General features: G+C 35.8%; 1 protein-coding gene across 1 annotated transcript in view; it reads left to right on the forward strand.

Moving 5' to 3' along the window:
• Positions 1-22,267, forward strand: part of CNTLN (centlein) — a 201,423-nt gene extending 179,156 nt beyond the window's left edge. The window contains exons 25-27 of the mRNA XM_026073572.1: positions 12,433-12,630; positions 13,953-14,030; positions 21,590-22,267. Coding sequence (XP_025929357.1) covers positions 12,433-12,630; positions 13,953-14,030; positions 21,590-21,691 — 378 coding nt within the window. The 3' untranslated portion in view covers positions 21,692-22,267. The remainder of the gene's footprint in view (positions 1-12,432; positions 12,631-13,952; positions 14,031-21,589) is intronic.
• Positions 22,268-22,548: the final 281 nt, after the last annotated feature.

Raw genomic sequence — 22,548 nt, forward strand, 5'->3', positions numbered from 1 at the left:
GGAGAACACAAACTCTACCTGTATGAGAGAGCAAATGACTCTGAGATTTTAGATGCCTTTTATAAAGTTACATGTTTTCATCCCATCCAGCTTCCATCTGCACCATAATTCCTCTTTGTACAAGGCATCCAGTTTCTACAGTGTGTACCATTGTTCAATATTTTCTATAACATGTGTTATCCTATCTGATCCTCAGATGATCTTGCTGGCTATGTGCAGCACACCAATTACAGAGCAAGAAGGGTTTGGGTTTTTTTCACTGCTTGTGACAATGCATACAGAAAACAGCCATTGGATGAAGTTAAAAAAAATGGCTTTAGACTATTTCATTTGATGTCTGTATAAAGTATGGTACAGTGCAATACTTTGTTATGAAAGTGTCCAAAATACTGCCTAACTGGTTTCCTTCGTTACTGTGCTGTTTGTTTTACTCACCCAGAGTTTGACTGCATATTGCTGTCACAGACCATTAATGAAACCTCAAGGCCCAGTAATGCTGACTGTCCTATTCAACTCATACATGAGCAAAACTTTTGTTTATAAGCTAAACTACAGTCATGACATCTGCTTAAGCACACAATCTCAGATCTTTTCTGACCTTGAGGAAGATGCTTCAAAATTCTGATAAGGCAGCTTATATTCAGCTTCTATTGTAATAAATAGTCAATGGTGCCTGAACGCTTCAAAGACAGCTTAGTGCATTTCTCACTTCTGCAGTGCCTCTGTGATTTGCGAGTTGTGTGCCCTCCGCAGAAGATACCACTGAAACACAGCTCGCATCTGGTCTGTTCTGGCATTGTTCTTGATAGGTCTCCGATATAACCATCTGATAAAACTAATTGCCAGAATCAAGACCCATGGCAGTTTACTTGGCAAGCTTAGTGGATCTACTTGGGGATCTAGCTCGCACTCTCTTAAGGCATCTGCCCTCATTTCTGTTACTCAGAGCAGGTCTTAATCTGGGTGCATTTTGCCCTTGCTTTGCTGGTTGACTTACAGCTAGGTACACCCAGACATATGAGAGGTCTTATTGCACTGCTGCTTGGATGACTGATATTCTGCCAGTCATTTGCCATTCAGTGAGCTTACCTGATTTGCCAGTATTTATGAAACTCTTTTGCCTTTCTGCAGTTTCCCTTGAATCCTGGCATCAATTTTGCCATGGTGTGTTTTCTCACTGCTGTCTTGGGCAGTAGTTTAATTTGCAGTTTAAGATAAGTTAACACTGCTGTTAAAAAAGTTTCTCCTCTGAATGACCCCTGCAGCTCATTTTTTCCCCTATGACTCTACCTCCCCTGAAATTTCACAAACATTTTTATGTTCATGTATTGTGAGATAACTCAGAAAACTTGCATCAGTTTACTTTAACCTTTTGAAAACCCAGAGCACCACGGAGGGAGCAGAGCTGGGACACATTTTAATGGTTGCAGGTTGTAGATGCTGGAGTTGCCTTTTTCAGTAACAGTGCTGTTTGAAAATACCATGTGAAACTAGTCTTCCTGTTAGGAAAAAAAAAAAAAAAAAAAGACCCTAATTGACAGTGACTCACCGCTTCCTTCTTAAAAATTCCTTCATTTGACAAATTCCTATTATTTGCTGTGACTGTCATTTTCTCTTGGATTGTTCCTGTGCTGTCAAAGATGGAACATTGCCAGGAAACAGATGTTCTTCTCAGAATGACCAAATGTAGATGATGTCCTATTTGCTCCTTTCTCAAAGGAAAAAAAAAAAAAAAGAGTTAGAGATGATATGTAGTCGTATTGGGAGGTTGAAATATTTGGGAACCATTCTGTGGCTTTTTGATTAGCTCATTTCCAAAAATGGAGCAACATGTACTGCTACTGCAAGTACCTCCAGCGGCAGACTCTGTTCTTTGGTTGAAAGCAAACCCTTGCAGTGGACTCTCAGAATTCTTCTGTTATGGTGGGCCAGTGAGAAATACTCTTCATAGGCTATTTCTGTTGGTGAATAAGTTTCGCTTCTCAAAGCCAAGGAAATCAGTTTCCTTGGCATCAGTATTCATCTGAGTTCTTTTGGACCCAGGATATGTGGAATATAATTTTTATATGGATACCTATGTTTCTTCCTTTAAAGACAAAGTTGAGCACTATAGGTAACTAAATTTTTCAGATGGACTGAAATAGAACTAGAGTTTGCTAAGCAGATGAAAATTGATTTATTTGGAAAATTTTACATAGTTGTATATGAACCAGGCCCATTCAGAAGTTTTGTTTGACCATAGATGTCTTCGTCAAGTTACAGGGACATCTTGCAAATAACAGGTGGTGTGTCACTTATGTAAATCAACACTGTCAGATTTGCTTTGGAAGTGGATGCCTTTCACATGACTTCAGGTTGGTAGGAAATATTCCCCTGTGGGAACCTTAGAAGCCAGAACATACGTATATTTCATTTATTACAGTCCAAACTGTCATCACATTATCTAGAAAACAATATCCAGAATGATTATTTTGTGTTTTATGGAGTAGATGATGAGCCTGCCAATCTGTCTTCCTTCAGAATTAATAAAATATTTGGTTACAAGAAAGTGTTCTGGTTTGAGAATCAGTATTTTTATCTGCAGACTACACACCTTCAAGAGAAGGTGTCCTGTGTGCAAAGCAAAACTTGTGCAACTGAAAAATCTCACAATTAGGAAACCAGACACTTTCTGCTTTTTTCAATATGCATGCTACTTTAGGGAAAAAAGAGAACCACAGCTTTTATTAAGAAATACCAACCATTCTTGGTTCTGAGAAGAAATTGGTGATAAATAAAGCTAATCTCCATCAGGATTACTCTGCAGCTGGGATTTAGGCAAATTGAATCAGAGGCCTGAATAGTGACAGTGAATATCTATTAGACTGTAAACAGAATAATAGGCCCTGTGAATTCTAATGAATGAAGTGGATGGCTGAACTCTTACAGTTTACAGAAAGCATATGGTTAGTGATGCATGCAGTATGCCGGGAACTGCATATAATGTAGATGTCTTAATGGATAGAATCTTGATTACTAAAAATGAAGAATAAATAGAAAGCTTTTAGAGTTTTTCCTTACTCCTCTTTTTCTCTACTTTTTAGCTTTAGAATACCATTTCACTTCATTTTTTATGACTATGATAGACACAGATGATATAGATATAGCTTAAAATGTTTTGAACATTGTTTATTATTTTATATCCCTGTCTGTATTAACAATTTAGATAATTTAAGTGATTCAACCTGTGTAACCAAATTGCAAGATGTGCCAGGTTTCTGTAACTGCACATATAGGTCTCATGCAAAGTTTAGGTACGAGTCTGACTCACATAGGTAATTTTGTTGACATTAGTGCTAGTTTCATTTTTGTCATGAGGCCTAGGAACCGTCCTTATAGACCGTGACCCTATAATGGTAAACACTGTGCAAACATCCAGCAAACTAGAGCTGAACACAAAACCAACCTCCCAAAATTGCAAATAATTTCCTATTCTGCCTCAGGACAGGATTAAAATTCTTCCGAGATTTTCAGAGAATCAGACTGCTACAGGCTCAGCTGGGAGCTTCTTGGAGCCCACTGCAGTGCATTCCCTGGAAGGGTATAGATCTGCCTGTATTCCTTTAAACGGCTTGGAGAGGCTGCTCTTTAAAGCTGATATTCAGCTCTGTGCATAATCTGGAGACTTAGAAGAAAGCCTGGCTTAAAGATAGTGGCCAGTTTAGGGTCTGAAAGATAGAAAGAATGATGGCAACTGAAAAAAGAGGATAATGGGATGACTTGGGGAACAGAGGAATGAGTGCAATGTACATAATAAAGGCTCTGAGCTTCAACTGATAGTGAAGACTTCCTGGGGAAATGTTAGGAAAAATAGCAAAACTTGAAAAGGAGGAGGAAGGTCTCCAGTAGTGATTTATTTGAAAGTTCATGTAGAAATAGTTGTTCAGTTGATAAAATCACTAAAAGATAAAGCTGAGGCAGAGAGAAGAGAAAACCCCAAAAGACCTTGTGAAGTCTCCACAGTACTTTAGCAGGGTGGGAGCAGAGGGGATCCCCCCAAAGGACGTGCTGAAAGAGCTATGGACAGGTGGGAAGAGTTCTAGGAGAGTGGAATCATAAAAGCCAGTAAATTACAATATTTTAAGAAAAACATAGTTGATAAGAGGCCAGCTGATTTATGGAATGTTTTTTTAAGAGGGATAAGGATTACCAGAACTGACCTCTTAAATTAGGTTTCAAATGTATGTGTGTTTCAGATGTACAGTGGTCTTAGGGCATTTGGTTTAGATTTGCTGTGCTTTGTGTGTGTTTCTGCAGAAAGATAGCATAAGCTCAGGCACTGGATTGAGTATCAGGAAATCTTCATCACTGACTGCTATGTGACTTTGAGAGTGTTGCTTCATCTCTGTATTTCTTTGTCTGCCCTGAATATTCTTTGTTTGCCTTGTCTGATATAGCTGTGCTGACTTTATCTGCCCTAACTGTTCAGATAATACATTCTCTGAGATCCAGGCCATCTCTTCATACATGTGTGTGAAGCTCTAATCTCAGTCAGGCCCTGTTTTTCTATATAAATAAATAACTGTAATGTATGATGTTTAATAGAAATAATGCTAGTTTTGCTGACACCTGTGTAAATCAGATGTAATTCCACTGAAACAGAAGAACTTACAGCAGGAAAAAAATCATGTAAATGAGGTGAGACTTAAATGCTAAAGTAAGTAGGACTTTAAATTACTATTATTGCCCATTTCACATAAATATAATCTTAGAAACCAATATATTTTGACAGAAATATTCTGCATGTCATCCCATACTGATTATACATATTTCAACTCATTCTGTACTGTAGAGAAAACTATTTTTTTCCTTTTAGAGATCACGAAACACGGTAATTGTGTTGAATATTTGGCAACAGTACAATAGAAACTATGATGTATTTGCTGATGTTTTTAAAAAAAAAATCATCAGTCTGAAAACAATTGGGCATACAGCTTAAGTTTTTGACCTTCTTAGAGGTTAATGTACAGGAAAGATTAGATGGCTGTAAAGCTGTAATGATATCTGTGACCAAATATCCCTCATGTCAGTAAATATCTGATGTATATTCTGTAAGTGCGGTGCCTGTTCGATGCAACAAGAGAGGCTTCATTCCACCCAAAGCTCTGTTACTAAGAATGCTGTGAAAAGAGACAGAGTTTTAACATAAGATTTCAGGCATAAATGAAAGGTAAACAGTTATAAAGGGTGGATTAGAAAAGAAGAAAAAGAAAAAAGAAAAAGTTGACCAATAATGCAAAAAAGTTAATTTTGGATCACAAAGGAAACTTTAAAACACATGAATATACTCCTAATTAAATATTATGTACTTCTCTCGGTAAATATAAGTTAAGTTGTAATTGGCCATGATAGGTCCATTCCTGCATCTTTAAATGTGCTTTGTTTTATAAACAATCTAAAATTAAAAATTGGTTATGACCTAGATCATTTTTCTATTAAATGTAGAAATAAACTGAACTATATTTGAACTGAACTCAGCACAATGTAGTCAATTTCCTTTTCTTATTAATGTTAAAGATGTGCTAAAATATTTTTAATTTTCTGCCCTCTAGTTTTCCACACCTCGAGCTGGTTAATAAATTATAGTCAAAAGAATATATTCAATTTTGTACTTGAAAATAAATGATTTTAAAGAAATCATTTGTTTTCAATGGGTTTGAATCAATGAAGAGTAGTATTTAGGGAGAGAATGTAAAATGGATTAGGGAGCAATGATATTTGGAGAAATGTGGAGAAATACAGTATTTAAAGTTGCCAGCTAAATTCTGTGTCTTGATCTCTTAATGCAAAGCAGCAGTAACACATCTTAAACCAGCATAGTTATACTAGTTCAAATCTAATCTGACATCAGAATCAGATTATCAAATATTATACACTACAGTTTCTCATTTTTGTCATTGTACTTTAATATTCTTCTTGCTACTTGCATTTTAAATGATTTTGGGGTATGCAGTTTTCAAGGACAGGAAATTAAGTTTTGTGTTCAAATACTGATATCCTGAGGTCCCTTTCAGTTTGTGTTATGTTGAGAGCTTTGTCAGGAAAGCTGTGGTGGATTTAGCTATAGTAGTTGAAAAACAATACTACCTTTTATTTTCCAGATGTTATTACCATAATTGGGTTTGGGATATAACTGAATTTGCCTTTYCTAGTTCACAGTCCATCATCTATAACTCAGAGCCATGAAGAAGGGAGGATTGTGCTAGGATGCTGGACTGTGAACTGGAGACAGTTTTTTGCTACAAAGGTAGAAGAGGCTGGTAGTATTTTAAAATATTTTAAACTTCAATTAATTTTTCGGAGCATGTCTGTTACGTCTTTATTTATGGTTCTGTGTGTTCAGGTTTGCTTCTGGTAATGAATGTGAAAAATCTTGTAGATGCAACTGCAGTATGACATTATTTTGTATGTACATACTGCAATTTCTCAATCCTTATTTAAAATGGAATTCTTACAAGTCTTACAAGCACATTGCTTCCAGGCACTATGTGCTTTCATCTTCTGCTGCTCTCTGTGAAGCTGTGAGCATTATTCTCAGTGCTAATCAACATAAAATTGTTTTTTTTAATTGTATACATCAGTCTGATACCTAGCTTTTCTAGATGTATTTTTCCCTTTCAGTTGTTTATTAAATTAGCCTTTGAAACTTTGAAGCTCTGTTAATTTTTAGATAATATTGTCACTCTTGTATTCCAGAATGTATCTTTTTGTTTTATTTGGGTTTAAATGCATTCTACAACTTGAAAATATGCTTACTTTTATTTTCTTTTCCATCAAGATGAAAAGTCTATCTTAATTCCTCCAAATATGTACAAATAAATCTAAGAGCTGATCTATATAGTTTAAAATATATTTGTTCAGAGATGTTAGAACTACAGCAAAAACTGACAGAAGCCATGCTGAAGCTTGGTAAATAATGCCAGTGGAGAGCACAGCACATGATAAATGTGACCTGCATGACATTGGTAGAAAAAAGTTTGTACCACTTTTAATATCTAGAAATAGCATTCTAGGTTGTTGTTAAACACTGAAGCTGTTAGTTGGAGGAAGCTAAGGTTGGTCTTTAGATCCTCTGCACCTTTTCAGTCTTCTTTGAGGGCATCTGCTGGAGTCCCTGGAATCATTTATGGTCTCTGGGGACTGTAAGAGTTAAGCTGACCTCCCGAGGCTGTCTCATTCCGATGGGTCAGGACGCTGCATTTTACAGCCCTTGCCCAGACCAGTCTGCTACAATGGTCTGTCTTGTCTTTGTTTCTCATCCATGCTCTTGCCCCTTCCTAATCAAAACAAATTGATGCCTAGAAGGTATATTTGTTCAAGTGAAGGAAATAGTTGAGCTTAAATGATATATATATTTAAAAAAAAATGGCTGTAGAAATTTTGATTACCTCTGACTTATACAGAAGTCCATGCGGTGAAATCAGTTTAAACATTAGTATTCAATGTATTTTGACAGTCATAGAGAGGCAATCAGATCCAAATAATTGCACTTGCATTGAAGAAACTTGAATGCTTGTCTATGCTGCTGATACAGTGTATGATATCATCTCTTTGTGTGAGTTTATACATTCATTCTGTGTTTCGTCTCCATAATGGTAAGCTATTTGAGGTGTTTGTGCTCTCTCACCTTTTACAGTGACAGGATGTGCCCTAACCTTGGACCAGCAATTATTACGGTATTACATAAGTAGAGAAGTTCTTTAATCTGCTAAATTCAGATTGTTTTCCACAGGCAACTGTTACACCTTCACAATACTCCTGTTCTCTTAGGAAACTAACCTGTTTCATGAAATATTTTCCATTTCATTTTTGATGTAATGGTATAGATCACATCCTTACACCATTCCAATCTATAAAACATGTGAGTTTCTAAATACACAATAATTGTAGCTAGAGATATTTTCATATTGAACTATACACGAATAAAATATAATGCAGTTTGAATGCTGGAATCAGTTTATATACATATTGCAAAGTAACTTTGACAAAGAAAGTCCTTTGTGATTAGAGTCTGAAACTTGACTGTTTGTTTGAAGAAGTTAGGGCCAAAAATAACTTTAATTGTTAATTTTTTTACTATAATTGCCATAGGAAGGATGTGCCAAAGTTGTTACTATTATAGTTGAAATTTCAAGGGTAGAACAATTCTGTACATTATTCTTATTGTACAAAGCACAGTAAAGCTTACTAATATTCCTATTGCATAAGTAATATGGGCCATGGCTTCTGCTGTGAGAGCTCCACTGGTGCTAGATTGTAGCTTTAAATAGCTACAGAGCTGGCGCCAGGTTTGTCCTGGAGCCATTAAGCTTTATTACACTACAAAAAATAACAATAGAATGTGTAAATTAACATGATAATTATAATAATTTTAGGCATTGATTTGGTCAAGTGGCATTTGGGGCCGTTGATCAACTTTCATCAAGTTCAAGATCAACTAGTGTCAAAGCTATTTGGGATATAAGGAAAGTTAAAACACAAACCCTATTAATAGTCTGCAGAGTCTGTATATCACCACAGTTTCTTTGGGTGTTTAAGCAAGTGCAACCTTTTAAAGGAAAAAAAAACCACATTCATCTTTATAGATATAAAAGCTGGCAAAAGATACATTGTTAAAAAGTCTTCATTTGCTGAGGTCAAGGTTGAAAAATATTATCTCAAGAGTGAATATTTTCGGTTGTGAAAATTCAGTAATGGGGCTTATAAGAGGGTTTTTAGAACTGTGGGCAACCCAGGAGACATAATACATAGATATAACTATATAAACAAATGGAGTTTGCAGGTAATGCAACAATTACTACTGACAAAAGAGAGCTGGGTACTTTAGGCTTACTTTTTGTGATTTTAAGCTTATTTTGTTATAGTTGGACCATTACCAATTGCACTGATACGTTGTAGTTTTCACGAATTAATCAGGGATTCCTATTCTTGTTGGCTGGCGGAAGCTAAGTGCGTCCCACAGGAATAAATCTTGACAGTAACATCTAAGCTGGGAAAATGACTTTAGCAACAAAATATCCCCTAGATTTCACACAAAAGAAAACAAAGAGAAGATCAAATGCTAGTATTACTGGTACTAATAAAGAATTTTTTAATCAAAAAGCATTATTACAGCTTAAGAATGTGAAGAAAGCATGTTCCAAAATTGCTAATTTGGGTGTTCAGCTTGAATGTCCATAAGGTAGCCTGCTTTTTCATATATGCTGAAAGCCTGTGCTTTAGGGTATTAATACTGCTAAAGGAAAGAGCAACTGAAATTTAAGTTCCATATGTTAATGATATACTGTGATTATATATAATGTGCATGTTTGCATATCAAAAGCTGTTGGTTTTAATTTTCTCTTTCCTTGTTTTTTGTTTAAACTTCCCTTACATTTTTCTTTTGGCTTGTTGCTATGGTTTCTCCAGTCTTTTTCTTGTACCTGACTTTCTGGTGATCTGAACTAATGGATCAAGGAAGAGTAGAATCACAGTTTCTGGGTTCTGCTGTTGCTATTGCCATTGACTCGTTCGTTAACGACGAGCTTCTTTTGGAGTTTATATCCACTTAAAAATTTTTTTAATAATGTCCTATCATAAGAATATTGTCTGGCAGTGTTTATATTGTCTGAGATGTTCAAGTCAATGTTTAACATTGTTTATCATAATGCTTCTTGTTTGTCTTTGCTTGGATATTTATCATTATTTTTAGTCTTTCCATTTAGCTTTTCAATTCATTTTCTTGTATTTTGTTTCTTTAATTTACATTTCTTCTTTACACCAGCATACCAGTGTGCACTTCCTGGCTGGATTATATGTGTCTGAGAGAGTTCTCATTACTTTTAAAACTTTGGAAGCTTTAATTTGATTGGAAAAGGAGAGCTGAGCTTATTTTACCGCTGTCAAATACATTTATTTTTTCAAGTACACAATAAAATGTTGCAGGAGCCAACTTGCTGTTGGATCATTTCAAATGCTACAGAAACTGTTGTAATGCATCTGTAATTTTCTCACACAACTGTGTTGTGCTTTTCTATTTGGGTTTCTCTGCCCTCTTAGTCTGTTTCTTTCTGTGAGCTTGATCCAAGTTGTCTTAGTTCCCTGCCCGTAACATTTCAAGTCTCTCCTCTCCTCTCAGCTTACTCACAGAAAGGTCTATGTACAAGGTACTCTGCTGGAAATGCTACAGAAGGTGGGACCCACTCTTGAGTAAAGAAACTGGACAAATTTCATTGTACCTTCTCTCCTCAAATTTGTGTTAGGGTAATTTTGTTTCTAATAATTAATTTTAGCTAAATATGGCAAAATATTAAATTGGAAAAGTCAAATAAAAATAAATAGATCTTGGAATCAGATGAATGCATTGTGATTTTTTTTGAAATATATCAGCAAATGTACTTTAATGACTGTTTTGAATACACTAGAGGCCATAGAGTACTTTACCCCAATAAACAGGCTTCATAATTCTGCAGTCAGTTTCTATGAAGTGAAGGCATTGTGCAGCAAAAGAATTTTCAGGAATTTATCAGCTACTGATGAGAGATCGTTTAATAAAATGAGCCCTACATATGACGATCGAAAGAAAATTTTATTCTCTCATTTTAAACTCAGCCAAGGTGTCTGTGTTGACAGCTGCAGTTCTGCTTGACTCATGCAAGTTGAATACACTAGAAGGATCTTCTGACATTGAGTTACTGTTCTTGTCTCTCTAACCAACAATTTTTAAATAGTATCATCTTGCTCTGCTTTTACAAAATGTTTGTGTCAAATTTGCATAAATATTAAAACAAAATAACGTCACTTATACAACCAACAGTTTAAACTAATTCTTTGTGTTACTTAACTAAACCAGATAATTTTAGATATGGGAGAATTAGGAACTTGAACCTCCAACATTTTTGTTACGCAGTTTGGCTCAGGTTCAGCTGTGGAAGATACTGTTCAGTATTTGTGTCGTGTTGGGGAACAAAAACAGAAATCTTGCTTGGATTCCATTCAGCTTTTTGGAAACAATCTCTTAGGTCATTCAGGTTAACAAGGTATTTTCTGCAGGATGTTTCCTACTGTTTCTTCTATTCTACTTTTAAATAAACTAAAGAGAGTGGTCTCACCTCTGTTGGGTTCATCATCTCCCTTTCATTATCAGTACAATTTTTTGTCTGGTGATCTATTTTTAGCTTTTTCTAGTTTTTTTGTTATGATTTCTGAATCCCAGGCATCCCTTTTTATCACCCCAGATAACTGTTCTACTTTCTTATTGCTCAAAACGTTAAAACAGCTGTACTTTTCAGACTGTATCAGTAAGTTTTCTCTTAACCATGTTCTTCTGCTTTTCTTGTTTCTTTAAGCTGTGAGTGTCTTTCTGGCTTAGGAGTGTATACCGTCTTACTGAAATGATCACTGGAAAAATTTCCTTTATTATTATTATTATTAGCAGTAGTAATATTAATGACTAGCAATAGTAGTAATGATAATAAAGATAGTGCTATTAATGCAGCATCAGCAGCATCAGACCTCCTATCAAGCTCTTGTTTTTCCTTAAGTTAATTAAGGGTCTTCAACAGCAGAAATGGGAGATAAAATTGAGGCTTCCCTTGGTACCTGTGGCCTCTGGGCCTTTTCAAAGCCACGGCTAAGGATGTATTGCTGCTGTGGTTCTGTTTTGGCGCCTGTTCCTCTTTACCAGCCTGTGCTTGTATCTGTTTAAAGCGTTTACTTAATCTGCTAACAGCAGGGCAGCAAAGAAACTGCCTGCCTTGGCGAGGCCTTGTGTATAGGCCAGCTGCATATAAAATACAACAGTCCCTGTTTAAGCCTGGAATAATAATAGTATAGTGGACCTGTGTGCTGTAAGCGTATGCTGTTTATCACCACTACTGTGATGATTTAGACTGTAGAAAGGATATAGGAAGGAATCAATAGTCAGGAAAATTTGGACTATCTTGTCTTGGTCAGAACCAAAATACTGCCGTTTCTTCATGCACTGCAGTACAAGTAAGCTCAAAAAGGATCTCTGTTTGAATACAGTAATACCTGCCACTTTTGAAGTTATTTTAAGAACATTTTTGGCAGGCTGAATCAGGAAAGAATTTGTAATTGATTTCGTGGAAGCTGCTTTGTTTTATTAATCATGGCATTTTGAATATGGTTAGTTTGCTAAAAGCATATGGAAAAATATTTGTACAAATGTTTGACAACATTGAATGATTTAATAGATTTAATCCAGTTGGGTTTAATTCATACTTGTTTTCCAATTAATGTTATTTTGTGTTACAGAATGTATCATATTCAACCAGTAACATGTATGAAGACAGTTCCTACCTAAAGGAGCTTATTTGAAATGATGTTACTTTTTGCATAGTACTTGCACTTTAAGAAAATTACAATGGAGTATTTTCTGCTTGCATCTTCCAGGCTCTAACCAGAGAGTTACAGCACAGCGTACAAGAGCTGAGAACAAAAGTCAAGCAGGCAAAAAAAAAGGGAGAAGTGCGAACATGCAAAAAAGGTCTTTCCCAAGAGTGTGTTCAGCGAGCCCAGTCCTTGGCAGCATCTATCCTTAATGTTTCAAAAACTGATCTTGAGGAGATATTAGAAGTAGAAGATGATGAGGTAAGTTATTTTAAGGGATCTTTAGTAAAAAGGGGCCAGATCAGAAGGTGGTGTAAATTTCCACTTTAGAGGCAAAGARTTGCCCATTAAAGATTGGAAACTGATTGTACAGCATCTACCACAAAGAAAACAGAACAGTTGGGTTTAAATAAAGAGGGCAGATTAGCGACTAATAAGGGGGCAAGCCTTCGCGTATGCATAAATAAAATATAAATATGCTGATTTGAGCATATAGGTACAGAGCCATTATTTGAAAATTTGTAGTAATTTCCTTTTTTCATGAGACCATTTGATAGAATTACACATTTTAAACAGACTTTTGCATTAATGAAAACAACATTAGAATGTATCTTGCTGTGCCAGATTGATTCTGTTGATGCTTACTTTCTTGAATTGTGGTACGTATTAAAGGTATTTGCAGCAGACAGATGGTTTCTGGGAGAACCCATTGCTTTTTTGGTTGATCCTATGATACATTTTACTGTGAAATATATGATAGTTTCATCGAATCACTGTCTATTAAACAAATACAGTAACAGGATTTCTTACCCAGATATATTTAAGTCTGATCAAATAGTACATGAAAAAGGCTATACACTTTTGTTTAATGAGTGTCTAGGAGCTGACCATCATTGGGTAGGATCAGTACTCTGGTGATGACTTAAAATTTGGCTCTATATTGCAGAAATCACAAAAGGGAGTTTTCACAGTTGTTAAATGAAGATGCAGTGTATATATATGCACAATRTAGATTATGCTGATGAATATGAACATTATGGTCTGATCCCTGCCCTGTTTGCCAGCACTTATGGACCCATTTAAAGTGATTGACTTTGACAGAATTTTTCTATACTTACCTTATTGTCAAAGTAATTTCTGTATCCTGTATCTTGTTGTAATCAGTGTTGTGAATGTGTGTGTAAAACATGCATATACTCAACTATAAACAGAAAACAAATATACAGTAGATGAATTTGCAGTATACAAATTTAGATACATATTCCATTTATCAGTGTGTAGACTCAGGAACCTTTAAGTTGAACTTGTAAAATGTGCACATAGATGCATTCATCAAACATATACCCATATATTCATATGAAATGAACAGGCCATGCAAGTTTCTAGGAACATGCACAAATGAGGACAGGTTTATAAATTTAACAGAGCTCTCCCATTTTGTAGATATGGTTTAGTTTTCCAAGCATAGTCCCCACTTCCACGTGCTGTTTGTTTTATGTACATCCAGTTACATGTATATTGTTCATTATGTTCTTATCAGGTGGTGTCAAAATACTGTATCTGTTATATTTTCCTATTTTTAGGAAACAGCAAAGACAAAAATGGAATCTGAAAAAGATAAAGAGTGGCTGCAGTATATACAGAAGCTTCTTGAAGCACAGGTGCTAAATTTATATCTTCCCTTAATGAATTATAACTTTCTAAACTGAATAGCTAAGTGTTTTTAGGTTGTCATTAATTCATTGCCTTTGTAATTATGCTGCCATTGATGATCTTAAACTATACAGTGATAAGGCAATGTAAGATCCTTGTTTTGTAGCATTTCTGTATTTATCTTAAAATAAGAATCATTGGACAGGACTGAAGAGATGTTAACCTGAGATTTGTGGTAGCTAACTTAACAGCTGAAAACAATATCTGGAGAAAACTGGCACAGATCTTGGCAAATGTGTTAATTAAATTATTGAGACAGTCTGTAATGCTTGCTAGAGTGAAAAGGATCCATTCTCTCATACATCTTAGGAAAAAGAGATTTTTTATTAGGTGCCTTTAAAGTTAGTAGTTGATATGGACACCTGAGGAGTTCATGGGTTTCAGTGACCTTTTACTGTGGACCTGTTTCCAGTCAATTCATGTTTTCCTCATAGCCAGACAGCTGTTTATTATCGTGTCTTCCCGCATTCTCTACAATATTTTCTACTGAGACCTCGAGCAGCTTGTTAGTGGGAAGTAAATATTGATTTGGCATCCTGTCAATGCAGAAAGAATGAAAAAATTTCCACCAGAGGCCCCTCAAACATTTTCCTATCGACATTTTCTGGGCAGAGAGGAAAGCTGCATAGAGGATGACAAGGCTGAGACTAGCAGAAATCCCTGAGGGGTCCATTCAGACTGCCGCTGTGACCTGTGTGATACTTTTTCTTCTCTTTCAAGTCTTTTTTTTAATACACACATGGTCTGTTGGGATGCTCCCCTCTTGTAAGTGATCAAGGGCAGTTTATTGGCAGGTGAGAGCCCTGCTTTTCTAGCCATAGTCAGCTTTTGTTTGGACATCACTGACAACACACACTGACTCTTGAAACTTTTCCATTATATTTTAGTTGTCTCCTTTATTCAGATGATGTGTAGCTGATGTCTGAAATGAAATAAAATTTGATTTCATAAATCAAATGTTCCTAATKCATATTCAGGAGCATGGGTCCATTAGCTATGTAGTTCATTTCTATTAAGAATGTGAATGATTGAAAATATTTTGAAAGCCATTTCAAGGGAACAATCACTTGCAGATTGAAATATTTTATCATTAATAGGTCTTCTGTCTAGATTGTGTCCTATGACCAAATTTTAAAGTAATGACAGTTTTTTCCTCTTTCATTATCAAAACTTACTACCATTAAGACTGCCTAATTGCTGCAATGGAGGAGATGGAAATTTCAGTTTGCTTTTATTGGCTTTCTCAGAAATACTGTCATTTTAATTTAAATATCTCTTAGTGCTACATGCAACACAGCAGTAAAAACAAACAGTTCTATTCACTAAATTTCCTTCATTTTAAGAAATTTTAAAACATCAATATTAATTGTGAGATTYGGTACATATTACAGATTCCAAAAGAAGAATCAGATTCACATAATATGAGTAAGAATTCCTGTTCTTTTCTTGTTCTTCAGCACATCATTAAAAAATCCTTAGCAGAATGTTATCATTCCTCTTCATCTTGTATAGAGAGACAGTGAAAGATGTGAGGGTAATTTTTGGGAAGCCAGCCATCTTCAGAATCACAAATGGGCATTAGTTCTTCTAAGGAGCATCCAGCTCTGCTTTCCGCTTCTGTCCATGCTAAATCATATGGATGGAAATTTCTGTGATATTCAAGGCTCTATTTGGGAGCAGCTCATGGAAGATTTCTATGCCCTTTAAAAGGTTGGTTGTAGGTTCCTTTAGTAATTTGTAATACTTCTGATTGGAAAACTAAAGCTTATTGTGAAATGCAAGCTTTTTATTAGGACTTTGCTCAAAATAGACTGTTGACTTAGTGATACAGGTTGGCAAACTGTGTACCCATTTGCACCTTGAACAAAGATGCAGACTTCCTCTTTCCGTTATTCTGAGAAATTATTGAGTTGAAAATCACATCAGATCACTTAATATTACAGTTTGATATAGTGTCTTTTTGTGCCATTGAGCCAGGACTTTGGAACATAATTGCCCAGCAGTATTGATTTAATTGCCTAGGTTTATTTGTGGACTCCTAATTATTGACTGGAGGTAAATTTAATGGAGAAACCTTTATGAACACTGGGAAACTGCTGCTGTTGCTGTTATACATAATGAACTGCATCATATCCCTTTAGATCATTCTTCAAGCTAATTTTATTCCACTGTGACAGTACGATAACATTTAAAATGTCATAGACATTTTATTTTTATTACTGACATACGCCATTTTACTGCTGCATTAGAATTTTGGGGGGGACTGAGGGAAGCACTAGTTGCTTTTTACTGTCATTTTATAGATTCCCCTAGAGTGTAATCATAAGCTATAGCACACCTCTGTTTTACACTTCATCTGTACCTTTATTTTCTGTACTCTTATGACATGAAAGAATCTAATTTCTGTCAGCTTTACAAAAATATTAATATTTCAATGATTAATATTTTTGCATTCATGAGACTCACAGACTCTGGTCAGAATTTGTGTCCCTATTCTACCAACACACGTGACAGAAACTGTGCAAGTGCTGAGAAGCTTACAATCAGATAAAGGGATCTCTGCTTCAGGGTGTTACTATGCAAATAAGAATCATTTAATCTAGAAGTACAGTCAGGTTCTGAATTCTACAGAGCTGGTAAAAATCACTTACTGTCTTATCCTACGTCTCAAATGGCCAACGAGTGCTTTTTGCAGTTGCCTTTTGCATTCATGCACTAACACCCAATGATGAAAGCGATGTCACTACGGTATAAATATGAAACATCTCAATAGCTTACATTAGGATGCCTATGAAGAACCTGTACATGGAGAGACTTCACAGCAGTGCGTGTGGGTATCTGCCTTATGTCCCTCCATATTGGTATCTTGTGCCCTGTATAGAGACACCAGACTGGTTATGCTGTAGTGACTGGGCACGGGAGAGAGGGGCTGGCAGATGTATCGCATCATAGGCCATCAAGTTCTTAGGACTTCATGGTATTTGGGGAAGGAGGGCACAAGGACGTTTATCGCCATAAGTAGGTGTGTTTACAGCTTGCAAGACATGGAATGAGGTCTCTACCTGCTCCCTCCTGCACATCTCCTGGGGATACAGTATGTGTCTTATTATCTGAACCAGACTCAGTATAGTAACACTCTCTTTTTATAGTCATCAGATACCTGAAGTCATCAGTCAACCAGGAACCAAGGCCTTCATTCATTGTGACTGACTATAGCAATACTGTCTCTGAACAATCAGCTGATAATTTTGTATATGAGTACAGCATGTTGGCCCCAACCCAGATTACTGCCTGCAGTCACTGAGAACTATTTTTTAATAAAATACAATCATCTGCCTAACTCTTCCAAGCATTATACCAAATGACAGCATTGATTTAGCATATCTCTTATCAGATACACAGCAGCACTTGTCTTCCCTCCCTCCTCATATACTCCTAGGGATATCACATCTTACATAAATAAAGCTGCCTAATAAAGCCTTTCCTCTCATGATCTCCTTATTAATATACAAATCATATTCCAGTGGCGAAAACATACAGAAAAATTCCCTCCCCTGTTCTCCAGGCTCTCTGTAAGTATGTATATAATCCATCTCCAAAACACAGGTTTGCAATAGTATATTCAGTCTTCATCAGTAAGAATTTTCCACAACCCCTTTTTAGGATTTACACTGGCTTCTAGATTTAGATTTCCTCTGGTCTCATCTGGGAATGTACGTTAACAGCCATGGTTGTTTCCTTTTGGATTTCCCAGGTTAGGAAACCTAACCTGCTTTCCTCTAGTTAGTCTCTCTCCACCCTGCCTCTTACTTCCCCTTTTCTTTGAACAAGTCTCTGTTTGTTGTCTGTCTCCTTCTCACATGCACACACACACACTCACCCGTGCACAAGCACGCATGCATGTGCACACTCACCACTGTCACCATCACCAGGTATTTCCAGTCCTTGCACCTTAAAAAGTGGCACCAGTGTAGTCTGAGCCATATCTTAGATACCATTAACATTGATACCAAACGTCAGATAGTAACGATGATTTTGTTGTCACTGCAAGGATAAATGCTCAGTTCTGCATGTTGATAATTCATGGTCGTATAAATCTATGTTTTATCTGGTGTGCAGAAATGGAAACACATTGCATCATTTGTCCTAGACTGAGTAAAAGGAGAAACTGGCTTGACTACTCAGGATAGGAATACATATATATCTGCACACACAAGCACATATATATTTATATACACATATATGTATTTGCAGCCATCACAAAGTAGAATGGACAAAGAATAATAACAAAGTGAAGAATTGCTGTGTAGTTTACTATTTTTTTTTAAACTTTGACTGTAGTCTACACTGAAATTGGGAGCTTTTGATCATTTTAAATTAGAGTTCCTTTAGTTTTATTTCAGATTGTTCTCTGTGGTTCACCTAATTCCATTTGAGACTGTTCTGAGGTTTGTTTGGATAGTTTTGTCATGCAAAAAGTGTTACACTGCTGATCTCTACAGGGAAATGTAGATTAGGTGTAACCACTAATTTGTATATTCCAGAAGTTAAATACCTTTATTTTTACGTTACCATATATCTAACTCATTAAATGAGTCTGTGGAGCAGAGTCTGAGGATATAGCACTCCATGAATGGGGATGCCATGTCTCTTAAGAATAACAGCAACATTCAGTTGCATTCATTATGAGTCTTTACACTGGCAGATCAGAAACTATATATTTATGCACATGTGTGCTGAGAGAAATTTGGTAATATTCAGTAAGGTTGATAAATATTACTAGTTTAATTTTTACAGAAAGGATCTCTGAAAGATGCATAATCAAGGTCAGAATAAATCTGTGAGAGAAGTAAAAGTAATCAACAGAATACCTGCCTATTTTGGACCATATTACCTTCCAGTTATCCATACACCAAGATACCTGTCTGTATTGATCAGATGTGTAAGAAATATTCCAATATTCTATCCTTATGCTTTCTAGTAGCAAAGAAGAAATCTGTAATTATGATAAAGGTAAAACAAACAAACAAATATATAAAAATCTTTAAATCCAGATTTCTTTTGTTTTCTCAAGTTGTCTCAATTTACACAAAACAGTTAAATATTACTTCTCTTAAAACTTATCATAATGTACTGATTTAGGACCACTGTYATTGTTATTGCTTAGTGTTCAGATGAATTGGTTGTGGCCCAGATGAGTGGAAACCACTTGAAGGAAATACTGTTCTGTATTAAAATACATAATTATCAGTGGTATAAACAAGCTTTCACTCCTTCAGTGTGCACTCAGCACTCACCGAACTCACAAAGCCTTCCCAAGCATATGGCAGTCTTGGGACCTGAGATGAATGCTTTGGAGGAGAGACATCTTCAACCTTTGTGAAGTCCTGAGCAGAAATGCAGAGGGAATCTTCCCAGGATAGTTGCAGAGCCATCGTTAAAAGTAAATCTGACAGGCTTCTATTAAAGATGAAGACTGTGGAGATTATCCATTTCTGGGTGTCTGTATGTAAAGAAAACCAGATAAAAACATTTCTCTGAAACTTTCTCTGAAACCGTCAAATGTGAAATAATGACATAACATTCAACTTTCCAATGCTTTTGATTTAAATGAATGATTTAAATGGAAAGACTTCTTTAAAGATCGCTTTGCTATGACATGCAAGCCACAGAGAGCAGTGAACAGCAAGTAAAATATAGCTAGAATGATATGAACCAGAGACATCAATAAGGAACATTCATCTCAGGCAGAACATTAAGGAGGTAAAATGTATCAAAAATGAATGTAGTCAAGCTAGGGAAGAAGAATTAGACTCTTTGAAATCATGGTAAAGTGTTCTTGTAAAAAACGGACTTGGGCAATGAGGGAGAACAATTAGAGTGAACAGGATGCTGGGGTCAGTGTTTTTACAGCACAGCAGCAAGTAAGTGTCACAGAATTTCAGATAAGATTATGTCTTATATTACTACGGATAGATTCGCACTTGGTGAGTTGGATACTTCTATTCCCTAAAAGCACAATAGTGTTCAGGAGAAGGCTGACAGGTGTAGTTGACTAGTTCAGAAAATTCTTATCATAGACAAAAGGTGTATCTGACAGATGGAGATATGGATGGCCAGCAAGTGCCAGCCCTTCCAAAACCCCTTCCTGCAGAAATGAGTAATAATGTATATTATCAACCCTTTTCCATAACTGCAAAGTGACTGTTGAGCAGAATGCAGCATTGCTTTATATCCCATTGTAGTCAATTTATGATAGATGCTCAGTATTAAAAGGATTTTTCTTGCTATCATTTAAGATATTTTTTCATGGCTCATTAATAAATATCTGCATCTAGATTTCCATCTGTATATCAGTTCTAACATTACAGCAGTATTTGTATTTGGTGTACGTTTACATCCTTTTTTAATCTGTTTTTATAGTTTTTGTTTTGTGTATATAGAAAGTAAGCAGTGCTCTGTCCAGTACAAGAATCATACAGATTTTTCTTTAAGGTGGAAAAGAAGAGTGTAAAATTAAAATCAGTTCTAGATACAGAAGTATGGCTTTGAACTACAGTTGGGGAAACCAGAGAAAACTTGTGATTTGCCTGCTCCGCTAATTGATAGATTTTACCTGATTTATTCCTGGTGGCCTTATTATGGTAAAATTCTCTCTCCTTCTGGTAAAAACTGCAGCTGTTACTTTTGCAGTGAGACTGAGCCCTCTGTCACCACTGATTTCACCAGGAATTCAAGAGAGCTGACAGTGCTCTCTGCAGCTGGCGGAAGCTCCCCAGAAGTGAGCTAAAACTGCTGGGCTCTGCTCTGGCACCATATTGTCCACTATTGGCAGAATAACAATAAACAATGTTTTGTGGCATCTCTAAAAGCACATTCCAACATCAGTGTGCACATACACCAAAACTGTGTAACAAAACCTGGTTTAAATATTAAAGTAATTAAAACAACATACCACATCTCTTCCTTTTGAAGACTCAGGTTGTAAGGAGATGTAAGAGGTTTGCACTTTTCTCTATAGTATGTAAATACAAATTGTTGCCATCATGGGTTTTTTTTTTTTGTTCGCAAGTTCAGTCTAAGGCAGTTGCCACAACATAGAGAGCTGCATTGGTAGTTCATATCCTCCTGAGAGCAGTGAATGTACATACACTACCATTTCTGCATGACATAGAGATGACTGTAACCTCATATTGATCAGCTGATTGAAAGTAAATGACAGAGTTGCTGGTACTGCAGTTTACATCATTAACATGGTCAGTAAACCATGAATTGTTCAATAAGGCGTTTATCTTTTTTCATTTTACTCTGTTCTTTTATCATTTTTATGATAGAGAGCAAAGTTTCAGACACTAACCAGGCAGATCAGCTTTAAAGATCAGATGTGTGCATGTGTGGTAGTTGTCAGAAATAAGTGAAATCTAATGGCTTAAAGATACTTAATAAATGTTTTTCACCTGAAGAAAATAAAGTTCAATGATTATTTTTCTTACTGTTTCTTTTTCAGTTTCCTTTTGCCTCGTATTTAATGGATGCCATACTGGAAAAATTAAATGAGAAGAAGAAACTGGTAGAAGAGTACAGTTCTCTCATGAAGCACACCACATGATATTGCTAAGATGTATGTTTGCCAAGTGTGACTGAAAAATGTGTGCTGTTTTCTGAGTTCTTTTCTCTTCACATAACGAACTATCATTAGGCATGTTCAATACATAAGTAGAAACCGTGAACCAATTAATTGTTGAACAAGAGGAATTAATTACATTCCTATTTAGAAAGAAGAGTGTAGTGTTTGATTGCTCAAGACAAAAATTGCTGCAAATCAATGTAAAGTTAAAAATGATTTTACTTTATGTGCATTAACAATGAACATCAGTGCAAGCTTTGAAGAGACAAGATGTTTTTGATATGATGGATACAGGTCTGTACAGTTCAGTAAGTACAAAAAACAGTCAAGTAATTCCTGCTTGTACCAGTCAGAACAGTAGAGCTGGGATTTACAAAGGAACTGGGAATTTCATTGGGATTTTGCATAACTTAATTCTTTTGGCTTCTTTTTAAATCCCAGCTTTATTATATATGCTAAATAAAATGATATACTCTTTTTATACTGAGGAAGAAAAGAAAAAAAAGAAAATGAAGACAAACGATTCAGAGTAGAGTAATAACTCTGGGAAAAGTTGTATTTTTCTTTTAGTAGAGTGTATTCTGTGCAATGTATTTATTTGTATTTAAGAGATTTAATACAATAAAGTTATTTCCAATAGTGCCAGGAGTCTCAGTTCTTTCTGAACTAACACCAAGCTGCAGGCCCTCCCTTTTGTTTGGGGAAGAGTTTTGGTCAGCTTTCAAGAGGTCTCTATATCCTAATATCCACCAAGACTTCTCTGATAGTACCAATATGTAATTGCTTCTTCTTAACATCTTTGATCTTAACAGTTCATATTCCTCAGGCCCAACCTACCT

This window comes from Apteryx rowi, unplaced genomic scaffold (genome assembly GCF_003343035.1).
Source record: "Apteryx rowi isolate R43461 unplaced genomic scaffold, aptRow1 scaffold_37, whole genome shotgun sequence".
NCBI lineage: Eukaryota > Metazoa > Chordata > Aves > Apterygiformes > Apterygidae > Apteryx > Apteryx rowi.